This window comes from Centruroides sculpturatus, unplaced genomic scaffold (assembly GCF_000671375.1).
Source record: "Centruroides sculpturatus isolate CEXI.00-Female unplaced genomic scaffold, Cexi_2.0 scaffold297, whole genome shotgun sequence".
In the NCBI taxonomy this organism is placed as follows: domain Eukaryota; kingdom Metazoa; phylum Arthropoda; class Arachnida; order Scorpiones; family Buthidae; genus Centruroides; species Centruroides sculpturatus.
The window spans coordinates 120,252-138,487 of record NW_019384464.1 but is presented as its reverse complement, the minus strand read 5'-3'; the positions used below and the strand labels follow the sequence as shown (position 1 = coordinate 138,487).

Genomic DNA, 18,236 nt, shown 5'->3' with positions numbered 1-18,236 from the left:
TCATGACAAAAATAGTTTTTCTGTTACATTTTAATTTTGACAATTAACAATTCTCTAAACGTAAGTAATGTAGTACGAAATATATTAAACATTTAAAAATGTATGTGATAAACTACGACAGAAAACAATTTCAAATAATAATTTTCATTGTCAAATTTGAACAGTTTTCAAAGGTCTTTCACTTCAACATCAGCAGTACAGTCTTTTGTCACCAACTTCAGCATAATAAGAGACTTCTCGATCATTATGGAATCCTGTAACCATTTATAAGCAATTTCTAGTGGAATGACAGAATCGGATTTTTTTCCTTTTACTTGAAATGAAAAAAAACACTTTTTTCTCGTATTAAAATCAATTTGCATCTTCTGCTTTTTACACTCCATCTTGCAAGTTTATCGCTCGAAACACTGCGTAATTAACGCTTTCTGATAACTAATCACTGCACATTCAATCACTTAAAATGTCAATAAATTTAACGAATACGAAACTGTAACTAGAGTATTAACGTTGCAACAGCATAATATATATTTATATTATTATTATTATTATTATAACAATGCATAATTTTTAAAAATCTATTTGCAATATTTTAAACAATTTTTTTTGTGATAATGAGTAGTAACTGTGTATAAGAATCTATTGCATACTTATTTAATAGAACATAAATATGCAAATGACATTTTCTCTAGCTGTAAATAATTAACATAATTTTTTACAAATGTGCAGAAACTAAATTATTGCATTTTATAAATTTTCAATACTTCCATAATTATTCATTCTGTTTCTGAGTCATCGTTTTTCTGTCAATTGCATTCTGAAGATATACAATCATGTACTTGTTTTGAGATCTCTTAGCCAACTGAAGACACGTATAACCTGCCTAATATAATTAAATGAAGAGTTAAATAAGATTAAATAATAATAAATTATTAATGCTTAAAAAGAGTAAATTTACATTAGTACGAGAAAACCAGAGGTGGAAAAATTAATACAAGATTGCTGCCAATCCATCCTCGGAAAAATCTGATAGACGAGTAGGCTATGGCCATTGAAGACTTTGGCAAGAACATATTTCTCTGTTTCTTTGTTGATTATTAAATTTCTACAAACATAGGGAAAATACAATTTCCAGACTCGTGATCCATAGCTTCTCGTAGACTGGCCTATCAACCTCTATCTGCCCTAAAATACAGAGCAAATTCGAAATTTTAGGATGCTTTTTCCAGAAACTTGAAAACAAAAGGATTAACATGTTCTCGCCCCAAGGTCTTTCTTCAATCGTTATAAATAAAGATGGGAAATTGAGGTGCTCTCTTCTCGTTATTTTCACAGGGGGCTATTTTAAAGTATCAAGTTATTTCTTTGTAATTTTACGAGCCTACCTGTGACTGAATGGAATAAGCACAATTACCACTGATTGTGGGATGACGTTTTTGAAGGAACTCTACACTGTTCATTCACACAAATTCCCGTGCAATTTAGTTTTTAAGCTTGAGGAAAGCGGTCTGCCTAGCAGTGGGATTTTTTAAACACACCAAAAACCCGTTGGATGGATTTGTTTAAAGAAAAATCTGGAATACTCTGAAAAAACTCAGGATTTCGAAATATAATTCATGAATCTCTTCAGTCACAAAACAGAGATTTTAGTGAAAACCAAATATGCTCGTCTCACGTCCGTATATGTTTTAGCAATTCAAAGATTCAATTTCCTCGCGTCGTCTGCGGCTGACTACGGAGAATGTAGAAGAATTGTGTACAGTCGACCATCCCCTATAACACTGTTGATTATTCCGTTTTATATGAATTCCATGTTGTACGAGTCACTTAGATTTTCCAAATACGTGTACCGGGCTGTGAACGGCTCACGTATTTGTAAAATCTAAGTGACTCATACAACATGGAATTCATATAAAACGGAATAATCAACAGTGTTATAGGGGGGTCGACTGTATTTAAAAGTACCGTACAATGCTTTTATGTTTGTATTTTATAAAACTGATGGATTTGATTTTGAAAGTGATTAACTGATTTTCTATGATTTTCTCGAGTTTTGCTTGTCCATGTATACTTTTATATGCAATAAACCGATGCTCTTCCTTTACGTTTTAGGAGCAAATTTTAACACTTTTTTAAAGAAAATTTGCACCGCAACTTTCCAAGTTTAGTTATAAATAAGAATATAACTTGAACATATATTTTTAAAAGTTATTAACGGAGTTATTTATCAATATTGTCATTTTAAAACGGAGAAAACTCAGAAATTCTTCGAAAGAACATGAAGGAATTATTTAAAGAAACAGAATTTATTTATTTATTTATTTATTGATGAATTAAAATCTAGTTTTCTTCGGATTTATGTTTTAAAATTACATTTTCATCGTAAATATAATTAATATTTAATTTACACTGTATTTTTAACAATATACCTCATTAGAGTATAACATTAAAAATTATTAAATTAAATTAAAATTTCTCAAAAATCAGTTTTTGAATATTTTTTGTTATTTTCAACAAAATTTGTTGTATATTAAATTGTTCCGTATTCACTATATTATAGAAAGTCAATTTCGATACAGCGCTAATCAATGTTCGTTAACGAAACTTTCTCATAACTATTAATTAAATAGTAGTATCCTTCATTATCACTAAATTACCAAATGTAAGATTTTGCGTTGCAAAGGGCATTGTTATCACAAAATCATGTGACTCAAACTCAAATCTCAACTTATTTTGCGTATATCTCAAAATATACGCAAAATAATGCTTATATCTCATTATTTTGAATAATTTTTATTGTTTAAGATTTTTTCGATTTAGCACCATACTCGATTTAGTGTCAATTTCAAAAGTAAACAAACAATAATGCTATATCGAGGTTTGTCTGTATTTTGAATTTGATAAATTTGAGATATTTTATATGATTTTTTAGTGATTTGATTTTCTAAGCATATTAATCTTGTATTTTCGAACAAATAATTTGGATTAATCTTGTCACTTATTCAAATATGATGTGATGATTATTTTTAGAGGACAGATCCTGTCCTTTATAAATGGCAGCCTACCGCTCTGGGAAACTTGGGATCGGATCCAACGGGTCAAAACACCCTAATAATTTTTTTTGAAGAATTGTCGTCCGGATACCGGATATGTCGGGCCCTGTCCCTCACTACCCATGATGGGTTTACTAAAAAGGCGCTCTTAGTGCCCACAGGATGGAAAGAGTTTAAAATTAAAGACTATTTGCATAGTAATAAGTATTAAATTAATTAAAATAGTTGCTTACTTTATTTTTTAATTCAGGATCTGCACCAGCAAGGATTAATACTTTCACAACTAACAATTGATTTAAAAGAGTTGCCGCGTGCAATGCACTTTCACCATTCTAAATAAAAACAATAAATTGATTTTTAATTAATATTTAAACATTTTAATATTAAAATTTTTTAAAAAAACAAAACCTACATATATATAGCCTATTCAAATTTAGATAAATAGAAAAATAAAGGCAATTGGTGTATAAAAAAACCTAACACCTTAGATAACAATTCAAAAGCAATTATGTTAGACTCGACTAAAGTAATTACACCTTTGGCCATATCTAACAGGTAAGTTTACTTTTTCACTATACTTACTTGTTGGCCTGATCAGGATAATTGATATATCAGCTATTAAACACGTACTACAAAAGACAGTTTTTCTTCCTGGTCAGATGTTATTAAGAATTTTTAAAATTTTAAAATGATAATTTTCACACAGAGAAACGCATATCAGTCAATGAGAAATGTACAAATAAATATAAAAGTTTATAAATAGCAAAATAGGGCAAAAAACAGTATTGATGAGCCATTGATGCAAGTATATTGGTGTCCAGGTCCTTATGCCTCGATTGGTTAATAAAATCTTGCCAACGAAAATATTAATTTTCAAATATTCCATCCATACAAAAGTATAAATTTGAATGTGTATATTCAGCACCGGTTTCAGACATAGCGTAGTAGGCAATCACCAGCGTCTAGACTATAGAGAATTAGAAGGGAGCAAAAATTGGTTTTCATTAATTAGTGCTTTTATTTTGGATTATGATAGAGATAATGTGCTATTTTTAGATTTATTTTTAGTGGATTTTAGTAACTACTAATTACATAAAATACTTTGTAATTTAGATAGTATCGTTTAATAGTATATTATCCAATTAGTTTATAATGTAGGCGATTATGGCATTCATGGAAATTGACCCATTCGCTCCGCTCGTGTGCCAATTTCCATTAATGCCACAATCGCTAATTATAAACGAATCGTCATACGGTATTTTGTGGTTAGACTACACCTATAACACATATGGAACATACTTATGGAACTCAAAATCATGTATAAACACAGTGTTTGTGGCATCCGTGCCATAAAATTTTTATAGCACGGTTGACATAAACACTGTGTTTATACATAATTTTTATTTCCATAAGTATAGTATTATAGGTGTAGCCAACCACAAACATATTTTATTAAACTTTTACTCGTATTTTGCGGCATACGTTTAGCGTTTATTTTTGCACAGTAAAAATCCAATTTTATTTTATTTAATCATTTGTCTCTTCCATGCTTTCGTATGCTGGTTATCCTCCCGTAATTTAGATTTGATTATATCTCTCGGTCGGTCTCTGGTAGCCTCCATCTTGCTGAGAGTGGCACCTGCGTCCCATCCAGGGAAGCCTAAATACGGTCTACATACACCCAAAAATGGGTATAACGGTTGCTGTGTCGGTTATATAAGCTATTTATATACTGGAGGTATTCGGAAAATAAATTCTGATTTACCACAAAAGATAACGAGAAGATGTTTTGGACGTTCCTTAATTGCAAAAAGTTTAAAGTTTAAACAGTACATGTAGCCTATAATATTTATATCTACTTCTCAATATAATAATCTCTAAGATCTGGTGTAAAAGTTAATATAAGATTGCCGCTGAACAACCAATCCAACCTCGGAAAAATCTGATAGACGAGTAGGCTATGGCCATTGAAGACCTTGGCAAGACCTTGAAAAACTTTTCGCATCATTGCACAAGCTTTTTTAATCTCCCTTTTGCAGAAGTCTGCCACTAAATTCAGAACTAATCTTGCACGATTAATCTACCTTCATCGCTATCGAATCATTGTCCCATAAACTTGCCTTCAAGTGCAGAAACGGATGTCAGATTCAGAGGATATAGTGCATAAGATGGGTGGAAGAATATTTCCCATCTGAATTGTTCAACGTTCGAGGTGGGAGTGTGTGTCATCGTGCATTGTCGTGAAACAATACAATGTCGGAGCTTTGTAAACCTCGTTGTTTACTTTGGATATCCTGAATATCCATTTGAATGCCTGTCGTAATTCTTTCAAGGTCTCACAATTCCTATTAGCTTTATGTTGCTCTATGATCCTGGAATTCAATCAGCAAAAACACTACGACCTTATCTCTCAGCGTGTGGAATTTTCGATATTTTTTTTCATTTTTTGGATTTATGATAAGTTTCGGAAAACTGCTAAAAATTTCTGGCATTTCTTATCTTCTGGAACAACAATAAGCCGACAAAGCTTTATTCATTTTACTCTAACAGCACCATGCACCATCGAAACTTACTTCTGAATGCTCTCATACATACACAATGCACCCTCGCTAATCCGAAACTGAGTTAATTCGAACCAGTTTTGTCTGTTTATTTTGATTTTTAAAATTTTTTAATTAATTATATACGATTTTGAATTGTATTTAATTATAAAAAAAATAATACGAGAAAAGTATACAGTATCATTAAACAGAATAGTGAAAATTTCTTGAAGAAAGTCATATTAAATTTGTTCTTTTTTTTATAAGGTTTCCTGTTTTTAATGAAACAACAGATAAAAACAATGAAAATAATTCCTAAGAGTTGCAACAAGGTATGTACTGTACAGTACAAGCAAAACGAAAATATTGATAAATTTCGAACTTGAAACCAGTGCCGTAACTAGACGATGCAACAGTGTACACAAGCACAGGGCGACCCTAAAATGAGGTATCAAAAATGCTCGGTATTATATTTTAATTTTAAAATTTTTCTGCCCCGGAGGCAGATTTCATAATATTTTTGATTAAAGTTTAAAATTAACCGACCATTTCTATCACGAAAAGGAGAATCAAAACTAAAATCTTGCTCAGGGCACATGAAAAGCCAGTTAAAGCACTGCTTGAAACACTGTACTAATCGGAGGAAAATTTTCTGATACAGACTTGTTAGTTTTAGTGAGAAGGGTTATGTCAGACGACCGTGGAGGCCAGTGAGTGGGACTGTCCCAACCTATCCAGCGGTCGGGAAATGTAATGTTCAGGAAAGTGCGTACGATTACTCCATAATGTGGTGGTGCACCGTCCTACTGAAAAATGCCATCAAGTTGCAGGTCTTGAAACTGCGGTGCAGAAAACCCTCCACCATATCCAGATGAATTCTGTCACTGTCGATTCAATGAAAAAGGACGGACAAGTGATGCAAGTAATGAATGGGAGAGATTTACGAGTCTACCTACGCTGTGGTACAGTACATGCTTTTTATCAGTAGTTCTCACTGTATTCACTCAAAAAATTTCTAAAACTCGACATATACTTTATGGACAGTCAGAAATGTATTTGGTGCATTAAAATATATATTTTTAATATGTATATTTATCTTTATTTTAGTCCTTTTTGTTTCTTTTTCTTCATTAGTCTATTATCAGGCTTTTTAAAATTTACCTTTCTTCTAATATACAGTAATCTGTTTAATTCGAACAATCCCACACAAAACAACATATAAGTTTGTATATATGTATTTATTTATTTATATTGTTAATATCATTCCGGTACAAAAATGGTTTGTTAACCCCTTATAGTTTATATTCTTGTTAAGTTATAAACTATTAAAAGTTTAATAAATAATTTTCGCACCGGCGCGGCGGCTTGTGATATTCTTATTCTCTCAATGGAGAAAGATCATTTAGACCTTCTATCAATTTCAACTGGCTGAAAACATATACCGTTTACCAGTATGCCATTTCTGTTACTGTTAGCAACTTATAAATCTGCACCAAAACCTTAAATATAGAAAAAGAAACAGTGCATAAGTTCTTATCAAAGAACTGAAAACTTTTTATACTGCATTAAGAAATTTTTATATTGGAATAAATATTTCGAGAAGGAAAAACAGGCTCACAAAAATGTGCAAAAAAATTGTAAAGTAAATCGCCTTTAGTTTTTGATTGATCCTCGTATATGAAAATTGTTATCAATATTAATACGGTCGTTAAAATATACCTTTAAAATATCTATAGAAGCTCCATGCTTTATCAAAATTGCAACAATATCCGCATAGCCTTTGTGGGCAGCTTTAAAAAGTGGTGTAGCTCCATCCTATATACGAAAATATGATCAATCATATGTAATTATGAAATTATAATTTTAAAGAAAATAATAGCATACTTCTCTAGCCGCATCTACAATTGCACCTTCAGCGAGGAGTTTCTTAACTACTTCAGTATGACCCATTTGGCATGCTATCCAGAGTGGCGTGGCCATGTCCTTACAAATTAAATAAGATTTGAAACTATATTTTTAGATTATATGAGCTATTTGCTTAAATATTAATTAATAAAATTGACTAAAAGTTATTTTTCTTAATATCTATAAAGAATTTGGTGATAGCAACGTAGAATATGAGATGGTTTTGGATTCTTGATTTAGGAAATACACTCCTAAATAAAGTATATAGTTTCTGTATATTTGGATTTGGATTATTTCTCGAAACATTCTTAAGTCAAATAATAACCTGAGTTTTTATTGTTAGAAGAAGATCTGATCCTTAATAGATGCAACCAATATTAAAAAAGGATGAAGTAAGATGTTTGCATTCGAACGATACATGAAAGCTGAAAAATCCAAAATGGATTTAATCCCGAACTTTTCTAGTACTACAATACTATTTTATACATGACAATTAGTTTCAAATATATAATATTAATACAAAAATTATTTCTTGAATGATCATATTCATTTAAATTCTTATAACTTAAATTATTTGACAATGATAGAGGTCAGAAGGCAATTTTAATTATTGTCCATTTAAGCAAATAGAATAAATATGTACATTTATAGTTATAAGTCTATTATTAAACGGATAAATGTTATGTAATTTTTAAAATTTATTAAAGCACATACCTTTCTTCTGACATTGACATGTGCTCCCAAAGAGAGAAGATAAGTGACAAGTTCTACATGACCGTTTTGTGCGGCGATAAAAAGTGGTGTGGCTTTATCCTAGAAAACATTTATTATAATTTTTTATTTTAATTCATAATTGCTTTATTTATAAAGTATAGATTCTACGATATAATAATATTTCAGTCAATAATATTTTTTGTATAAAATACAAATATTTTTATTGTGTTAGGGTTACATTATTCTTAATTTGATTGGATTGTAAGAAGAAATAATTCGAATTATCAATAGTGTTTATATTTTATATAATAATTAAGCACTTTTTTAATTTATATAAAATAATCAGCTATTAACTATTTGTAGAATACTTACGATCATTTGAATATGAATGTTTGCACCATGTTTAACTAACTTCTGTACAACGTCAAATTGATTGTACTGACATGCAACAGCTAGAGGCGTTCCTCCATCCTGGAAAATAAATTATTCATTTACATTTTAATAGAATTTTAAAAATATATAATAATAAAGATTCTAATTAAAATTTTTGTCGAAGATTAAATGGCAGTTATAACATCTGGAAGTACAACAATGCTCAAAGTATATTCAATCTTAATTAAACAATTTTATTTTATTATTAACCTTAGGTCAATCCATTTTTATTAATTTTAAATCTATTATAAGAATTATAAGAATTTTAAAGAGCCTCCCCATTCGTTTCAGTTATATACTGTACTTGTACAATTGTTTTGTTGTTGACGCAATGTATTGTCTTGCATTTAGTGTAAAAATTTCAGAACAATGCCTATTGTTTATATTTATATTTAATCATGTACCCGGCCTTCAGTGGATAATAAAGTTTCAACATATCGAATTCATTTTAATCAACTGTTAATATTGTAACGTTGGATTTACAATAAATTTTGTTTGGCTTAAGGGCTTTAGACTGAAGCCCTTATGCCAGGCAAATGAAGCAATTTACAACATATGCAAGACACGCAGCGCTTTTCATATCTTGTAAATTGCTTGATTCTTTTTTGAAATAATAAACAAATAAAAAATAATTTGATTTATTTATATATTGAAATAATTATCGCGAATACCTGTTCTAAGACGAATTAAACGCACTAAAAGAATTATTCATTCATGATGAGCCATTCTTCTAATACAGTAGGCTATATCTCTCTAGTTATGGATCGGATTGATAAGGCAACACAAAATATGGAAGGTGTCTTCCAGGAGCACTTCCTATGAAAAACTGACCCCTATTTAGTTGTTAGTTATGCAATTAAAAAAAAATCAGAAAACTCCACACGGTCAGCCCTTTGGTGAGGCGCAAACCCGCGACCGACTGTCAGCAATCAGTACTTTTATTTATTCCATCATTGATAAACATTTCCGGAAATGGCGTCAGCGATATGTTGTTAATACTTAAAAATATGAAAAATATTTCGGTTTTCTTTAATAATAACGCATTTTTTAAAATGAATTATAAGTTTATTCCACAATTTTTAATTAAAACATTAAAAATTGTGGAATAAACTTATAATTCATTTTAATTAAATTAATCTAAATTAATTTAAAACAATTAATTTAGTAAAAGTTTTAAATGAAACCAAATTGCTGCGAATAAAGCACATTTTTTACATAAATGATGCTATTTTGTTTCAACATAGTTTAGTGATACGGAAACAAATTTCTGAATATATTTATTTATTAAAATAAAATATATAAATCATTTTTTTTTGTGTGTGTGTGATGAATAATTCATAAGATGTAAAATGTGTCAGGAAGATAATTTAAAATTCTAATATATTACGGAAATAAATTTAGAAATTCTTTTATAAACAGTAATTAATAGATATGAGTATAATAAATTTTAAAAATATATATTATATAAATTTATATGAACGATATTGATGAGATAGACGAGCATAAAATTGAGCATAAAGCATGTTTTTAATTTTCAGTGTTATGAAATAAAGTATAAATATTTATATTTTCCAATTTTTGTATGTCTATCATCGTTATTTCTCAAAAATATTTATCAGGGTAATGTGTAGATGATGATTTTTCTATAAAAAAGAATATTGGTAAATTATGTTGGTTGAATTTAGCAATTTTAGAAAAATGATTATTGAATAGACGAAACGTTGTATCGTGAATCAGAATAGCGCAAACAAATGAAAATGTTAGAAATTACGATTATATAAATTATAAATTTTAAAATTTATGTATGTCAGAATGAATAAAACAATTGAACACTGGTAGTAGTTAGTCGTGGGTGCCACAGCAACCTGCTGGCCACGTGGAATTTTCCGGGTCTAACACCTAAATAGAGGCCAATTTTCCATAAAAGTCCTCTCTGAAGGCACCGCCCCTTTGGCAGATCGTCCATGAATAATATTGCGTTGCCTTACCCTATCAATAACAGTGTAAGCGAAAAAGTCAAAATAAAATATCAAGCATTGTTGAATATATTAAAAAAAAATTATTTAAAAAGAATTGCATTTTTATATTTGCTGTCCGAGAGATTTTGAATTGTTATCTATTTTCAAAGAAAATAATTATTTATAGATTTGCCGATTTGATGCGACGTCGCATCATAGCATTAATACAGATCGCGCGGCGATATGACGCAACGTTATGGCATTATTATAATTAAAGTACTGTATATATTGGAAATAAATATGAATTCCAATTTTTCTATTTAAATCTTAGTTTGTTTTGATTTATATTCTTTATAAATTGTGTAATTCAAAATGAAATTTTACATACTATACTTGATACATTTACAGATGCTCCGTGTTTTAACAGTAATTCCACAATTTCCAGATATCCAGCTTGAGCAGCAAAAAATAAAGCAGTCGTTCCAGTCTACAAAAATTAATTGATTTTTAATGACATAAATTACAATTTGAATAAATATTTATGTCGTGTGATTATTGATATGAAAGTTTGTTTAACAACTATTTTGAAAATGTAAAAGATTGAATTTTCAAATAAAAATTTTCTGAAAATGTTAATAATAATTTAATAATTATAAGGTAAGATTAAGATTGTAATCTAGAGACGTTTCTGCAAGTGGTGATAACGAGAATTTAAAATGCTTCCTATTTATTTATTTATAAATTTTTTATCAAATAAAGTAACTGGCAGTAAATTTTCAACCTTCACTTATCAAAAACAATTTTTTTTTACCTTTAACAAGTATTTCTGCTTTTCAAATGGACAATTAATTAAAAGAAATTACAATAAAACATTAAAAACTGGAATTTTCTGTATTTATTTTAAGGAAAATTTAACAAAACCATTATTCGAATTCTTTATCGTTCTACTTTAATTAAAATAATACTTTTATTTATATAATATTTTTTCGTTTTTAATTGTTAAAGAACTAAATATAAAGAATGAAATGCATTTAGTTCTTTAACAATATAATAATCTTGGGAAATAATAGGATAAATAACATTAGTAAAAAGTTTTTATGAATATAAACAGTCATGTGAAAAATTTAAAATACGTAAAATACAATAAAACTATAGGCCTATATATATATAACATAGAATCTGTTCACTATGCATTTCTAAATCCTGTGACTGATCTTCACCAAATTTTTCATAGTTACTCTCTAGGACCCTGCGGAAAATAGTCCCAGGCTATTATTAAACCGCTACATTTCGCTCTTCCTCTTAATTTCATCCCCCATTAACTCCTAAGCATTTTGACCGATCTTCAACAAATGTTTCATAATTAATCTCTAGGACCAGCGGGAAATATAGGCTATCATTAAACCTGAACATGAACATTCCATTTCCCCCTGATTTCATCCCCTTGAATACTGTATGATAAGCATAATAATTATAGACAAAATAATCAAGTTTTTGATATGATTTTTATTTTAATGTTTGTCATTACTTTTCGTCGGACATACCTGCTAATAAATATAATTTTAAAATAAAACTTTAAAAAATTTATTCGATGATTGCTAAAAGAATTAAAAATATATTCATTTAATTTTAAAATTATTGGAGAGTAATAGAAGGATAAAAATTATAGGATGGTAAAAGTATAATTTGCTTAACCAAGTATTTATTAAGGCAGCCCTCACTATCTGACTTTCTCCATTACGGGCCTGGTTGAGCTCACATGGGTATGATTTAAAAAAAGGTCCTCTTAGTATCCACAGAGTGAAAACAGATAAAAGTGAAAAAAAAATGTGACGCGCAATAAAGTAATAAATTGGCGTCATAAAATTGTATATAAAAAGAGATTCAACCTTATTTGTGACGATATTAAATGCAAAGTTTTGCGTTTGATAATGAATGTTAATTGAACTATTGAATCTGTTTTGTGTTCCATAAAATATCAACAAACATCGAAATTTGAATTGAGTTGCGTTACATTGCATTACATTTATACACGCCAAGGTCGCGAGATGCTTAATGCAGGAATTGTAAATCAAATTCTACGTTTTCATCTAATTATGTTACATAAATTTAAGCTATACTATACGGCATGCGATCTTTTAAAAATATTTTATACTAAAGAAAGTAAAATGTATGAGTTTGTGTTTCTATAAAATTACAAAAATTTAACTAAAGGGTTATTATTATTATTTTTATTGTATCTTTGAATTAAATTATATAGACATATATAGAAGGATAACATTATACCGTCACTATAGGATAAATGTGATATACTTTCTCACTATGGAAAAAATATTTACTGTGAAAGAGATGCTCTAGTAGGACCTATGTTAATTTAGTGATAAAATTAAGTGTTAACTGACACTTATTTTTATCACTAAAATAACAGTAACAGTAACAGTTTTGATTGCTCACAAGAGAATTTACAATTATGAAAATTTAAATTTCAGAATTTTATCTAAAAATTCACCAGTGAGATTAATTGGCGTATTTTTTTGTTTTATTTTTTTTATAAAGTACACTAGCAAATCCAAAAGCATCCAGAGGGAGGAGGCTAACTTAAAAATTAAAAATATCTGACTAATTAATAAGTACTTTTTGTTAACACGTGCTCGAGGATTGCAATGAGTATGGTCCAATAAATCATATTTGCATCATAAACGTTTTAAAAATAACGCTTTAAAGTTCGAACAAATAAATTTAATTTTTTTTTCCTGTATCAACGGGGAGGGCTTAAACTCCTGGAGTCTTCGTCTTGGATCTGCCACTGATTAAGTGTATCTTTTCTGAGAATATATTAATATGTATGTATATAAATTTATATACTTGATGAGAAAGAGGAAATAATCATTCTATTCTTTCTAACAAAACTATTAGAGCTAGAACAATGCGATTTATGGGCGATGTTCCATATTCATTGTTAAAAATTATATTAATTCCTCATCCTGCAGAGAACAAAGATGAGAAAGGGTGTAGTTATACAATTAGCTGAACAATTTACTTGTTTGTATCTCTAAATTTTAAAGACATATACTGGGTTAATTGCTTAAATTATGATTTACGATAGAGATTGAGATAGAAATGCATAGATTTATATCTCAATGTCACTATAACTGAGAAAAATAATTCATCATACTACACAGGAAGCTAAAACCTGTCCACGTGATACGTTTACTGATATATTATAATAATGTAAAAAAAAAAATTTTAAATAGACTTTACCAATCGTCTAGCGGATGGATCAGCTCCTTGACTCAATAACTCTTTAGCACACTCGTAATGGTTATTGGCACATGCCAAAATTAAGGCTGTAGTTCCGTCCTGAAAACAACTTTCGTAATAAACAACTTAACTCTAACAATGAATGACATGTTCTAAAAAGAATGTTTTTGACTTTCTTACCTCATCCTTACAATCTACATACACTTTTCCACTGTCCAAAACTTTATTAAGAAGATTGAGATTTCCCCTAATCGCAGCAACGTGAAGTTGCTGAGCGGAAAGAGTTTCCTTCTACGAGAAAAATATTTATAAAAATGAATTTTAAAATAAAAAAAAACAAGATATATTAATTTAAAAGAAAGTTAATCATACTAAATGCATAATTTATAAGTAATTTGTATTTATTTAACACAAAAGAAGGTAATGTAGTTGACTCTTCCTATATAGATGCTATCAGAATCATAATCAAAGAGCGAATAAATTTTGCACGCTACAGGTGTGGTCGACAGGTGGAACAAAGTTGCGTTATATAGTCTAAACAGGTGTTCTTAGAAACTGGAACTCTTCCTCGTGCGATCTATAACGTAGATAAAAGCAACTAATTGCATACAGTCGAGTTCTCTTCCTGAAGAATCAATCATTCAGTTTTACTAGTCATCAAAATAGATTGAAGTTTACAAAAGCGAATTAATGCGAAGAATGGAAACTTGATGTACTGTACATTTCTATCCATTGATTAACGATTAACGATTTAGTGATCAATGAATTATTTTTACAGACTTATTTAGCAAACCATCACTTAGGATTCAGGTTAAGAGTTTTAAGTATATGATGCGTTCAAAATAAAACTACTAAAGGTTTTCGTGTGAAGGAAAAACGATAGATAAAAACCCATTAACTGTATGTAATATCTTTTTGGCGCCAGATCAAGTACTGACGAAATGGTCTTGTTCATTCGACTGTAACCACGATAATCACGGAAGAAAACCCTGCTTCGTACAATACAGTACAACTATCTTCGTCTTTAGTGCGACAACGGAAACGTGAGAAACCTTTGTTTATATAAAATTTAACGGCAATAAAAATAAAATTTTAAATTTATTTTTAACGCCTAGGTCCAACTTACGACCATTATTTTTAGTGGTTTTTTTATTTTTTTATTTTTTACGACAAACACCTAGTTTGGTAGCAGCCCGTAAAATTAATTTTCTGGTTAAGTTATCCAACTGGTTCAAAAATAAAACTGAAATTTACAACCTTTAATTGAATCGTATAAAATAATAATATAGTTTTGAAAACTTGTATCGTTCCTAATATGCTCCTCCCATTTAATTATAAACTGTAAACTATTGTTTTGCTCTATAATAAACTTGTCTATTGTAAATGTAATGAACTATAAAAGTAATATCTTTTAAAATTAAAAAAGTTATTACTATTATTATTATTATGGATGAATAGAAAGTAATATTTACTGAATATCACGTGGAATTTTATTGGCTTAGCAATCAGAATTTAAATTTAAAATATTTAAAATAGATTATTAGATTATAGAATATAGTATATTACATTAATATATACTACGAATTATAACTAAAATAATAATATATCCGTGTAAGCTGTAAGGTAGAGTAAATTTTATTTTAACAGCATTCTGTTAATAATTGTTCTAATATTTGCATACATTTTATATACACATACAGTTAAACACTTGAATGTAATGACTTTTATGGGTGAAACGTAATTAATACATATATAATAATATTTCATTACAATGCTCTATATAATATGTAAAATATACTACCTTATAATAAATTTTTAACATACACTATTGTTTTCTAGCTGTAAACATAAGTAATAAATCCTACAACATGTGCTTCTCTGTAAGGTAATGATAAATTTTTTATCTGTTTCTATCCTATATATCGCTAATTATACAAATTTTATAACATACTTTTAAAAATTACTAATTTAAAAGTATATCGGTATTAAAATTTTAAAATAATATTAATTAATTTATACATTAGTAATCAGACATAATCACTTCTTTATAAAGCTTCAGTAAATGTTATAATATAGGAAACTATACATATATATGTTTCTACTTACTCTGAGAGACATGGAGAAGATATCAACACACACAAATATATTACAACACTATAAAACACTACAACTCTACAACTTCCGTTAAAACCTGGGTTGCAGATGACGTAACGTTATTCTCCTCCTACTCTCTTTCTATTGGTTAATATCAGATTTCGTTTGAAAATTCAAATGAAATTCGATATCAACCAATAGAACCAATTTATCTTTTTCTATCATTGATTTTTTTTTAAAAAAACACATTAGTTATTTTTAAATTTAAACAATATTACACAATTAAAATACTTATATAAACTATTTCTTATAGTTTTATTTTGATTTCTAGTATAAAGATGTACAGTACAGTATTCCCGTAGTGGATAACTATTAAAAATAGATGGAAGATTTTTTTAGAAAGGTATAACAAAGGCCTATTCGGGAATAGCGTTTCTTTAATAGATATATTAAAATACAATGGTAAAATATTTTAAAAATTCATTTTTATGAAATCGGAGAATGCTTCACACGAAACTTAATTGTAAATTTCGGAAGTTTGTCATTGATGTATGGCATCTAACGGTCATTTGGTATGTAAGCGTGCGGAACACAAAAGTCATTCTTTTCATGTGGGCAGTTACTTCCTCATTACATCTGATTATTAAAATTATAAATGTCTGTCATCCACGGTTTGTTTACTTATAAATATTTAACTTCGATCGACATTTCCTTTCTCTTTTGATAATCATCCCGATAAAAAAAAATTCCCAGCATATAATTAAACTAGTTCTTTTCTAGATTTTTTTTCAATTTTTAGATTAAATTTAGCTTTTTATGTCTTCGAATTAACTAATTATTTAAGAGAATCATTAATTTTCATACCATAATAGTCATTGTACCAATAACATCCCAGTTTTCAGGTGTAAAGGTTTGATGTTTTTAACACGTTTCGCTGATTACTGTGGACTGTTTCACCGTTTAATTTAGTTTATACATTACATATTTTCGTTGATAAAAAGTAGGACATAGATTCATAGAAATTTATAAGAGAAAATATCATTGAACCGAGATTAATCATGTAGATAAGAGCCTATTAGTAACCATGGTATTCGTCATCTCTTCTTATTTTTGTTATCTAAAAATATCTTTGATACAATTTTTTAGTTTTGAGTAAAATATACGATATTTTCCATTATATATAATAATTTAAACAACATTTATATGTAAAATATTTAATATTTGGAGGAGTTTAGAAAGTGTTTCCGTGATAACCGTGACATAAATCCATTGAACTTGAAAACGAACGAATCTGAGGACAATTTAACCTATTTCTATAAAAATTAGAACGGAAAATTATGGTTTAATATTTAGACTATTTTATTTTCAGATTTTGTTTATAGTTAAAATCGTTGATAACCGAACAAACGTTATGCCTCTTTGGAGATTTAGGATGTTCTTGAATTTCAAGTTTGATGCTTCTATCATTATCTCCATTCACTTGTTTCTCTCTCGATTTTTCCCATAAAAAATTGTTTTAAAATCCTTGAACTTTGTTTTTATTGTTAGAAAATCAACTAAAAAGTCTTTTAAATATAATTTATATTTTTCAAATCAGTTTGTAAGTTCTGATTTTGAATATTCTGTGAAGATTTTAAGCTGAAGAGTAGAAAATTAGATTTTTTTTAAATTAAAATATTGTTTTTTTTCTTTATTATCACACAGTATAAAGTTTGTTAATATATTCAAGAACTTAAAAAATAAAAATAAAAAATAAAACAAATGAACCATTGTTAAATAATCTTTATGAGATGCGTCGTAGCGAGACGTGTTTTGTACCATATAATTATCCAATTTTAATAATAAAATATTGAATATTTTGGAAAAAGTATAACTATATAAAGGATTCTTTATTTAAAAGACTTTTTAAAAATTTAATTTATTTTCTATTGGAAAAGAAAAGTGAAAACGCGATTTTTGTTTTGCTTCGAGAGATCTTCTACTCGTATTTTNATTATATAAATTTATATGAACGATATTGATGAGATAGACGAGCATAAAATTGAGCATAAAGCATGTTTTTAATTTTCAGTGTTATGAAATAAAGTATAAATATTTATATTTTCCAATTTTTGTATGTCTATCATCGTTATTTCTCAAAAATATTTATCAGGGTAATGTGTAGATGATGATTTTTCTATAAAAAAGAATATTGGTAAATTATGTTGGTTGAATTTAGCAATTTTAGAAAAATGATTATTGAATAGACGAAACGTTGTATCGTGAATCAGAATAGCGCAAAC

General features: G+C 28.4%; 1 protein-coding gene across 2 annotated transcripts; it reads right to left on the bottom strand.

Moving 5' to 3' along the window:
• Positions 1–16,030, bottom strand: LOC111620983 (ankyrin repeat domain-containing protein 29-like). 2 transcript variants are annotated; one of them, XM_023363011.1, is made up of 10 exons: positions 15,967–16,030; positions 14,041–14,151; positions 13,861–13,959; positions 10,988–11,086; positions 8,582–8,680; positions 8,210–8,308; positions 7,475–7,573; positions 7,310–7,405; positions 3,284–3,382; positions 1–880 (listed from the first exon to the last, which is right to left on the bottom strand). In XM_023363011.1, exons 1-10 carry the CDS (start codon positions 15,976–15,978, stop codon positions 770–772), a joined length of 924 nt encoding a protein of 307 aa, XP_023218779.1. In that variant the 5' UTR covers positions 15,979–16,030; the 3' UTR covers positions 1–769. The 2 variants fall into 2 exon arrangements, with proteins under 2 accessions (XP_023218779.1, XP_023218780.1); XM_023363012.1 differs by lacking the exons at positions 1–880; positions 3,284–3,382 and adding an exon at positions 7,023–7,089.
• Positions 16,031–18,236: the final 2,206 nt, after the last annotated feature.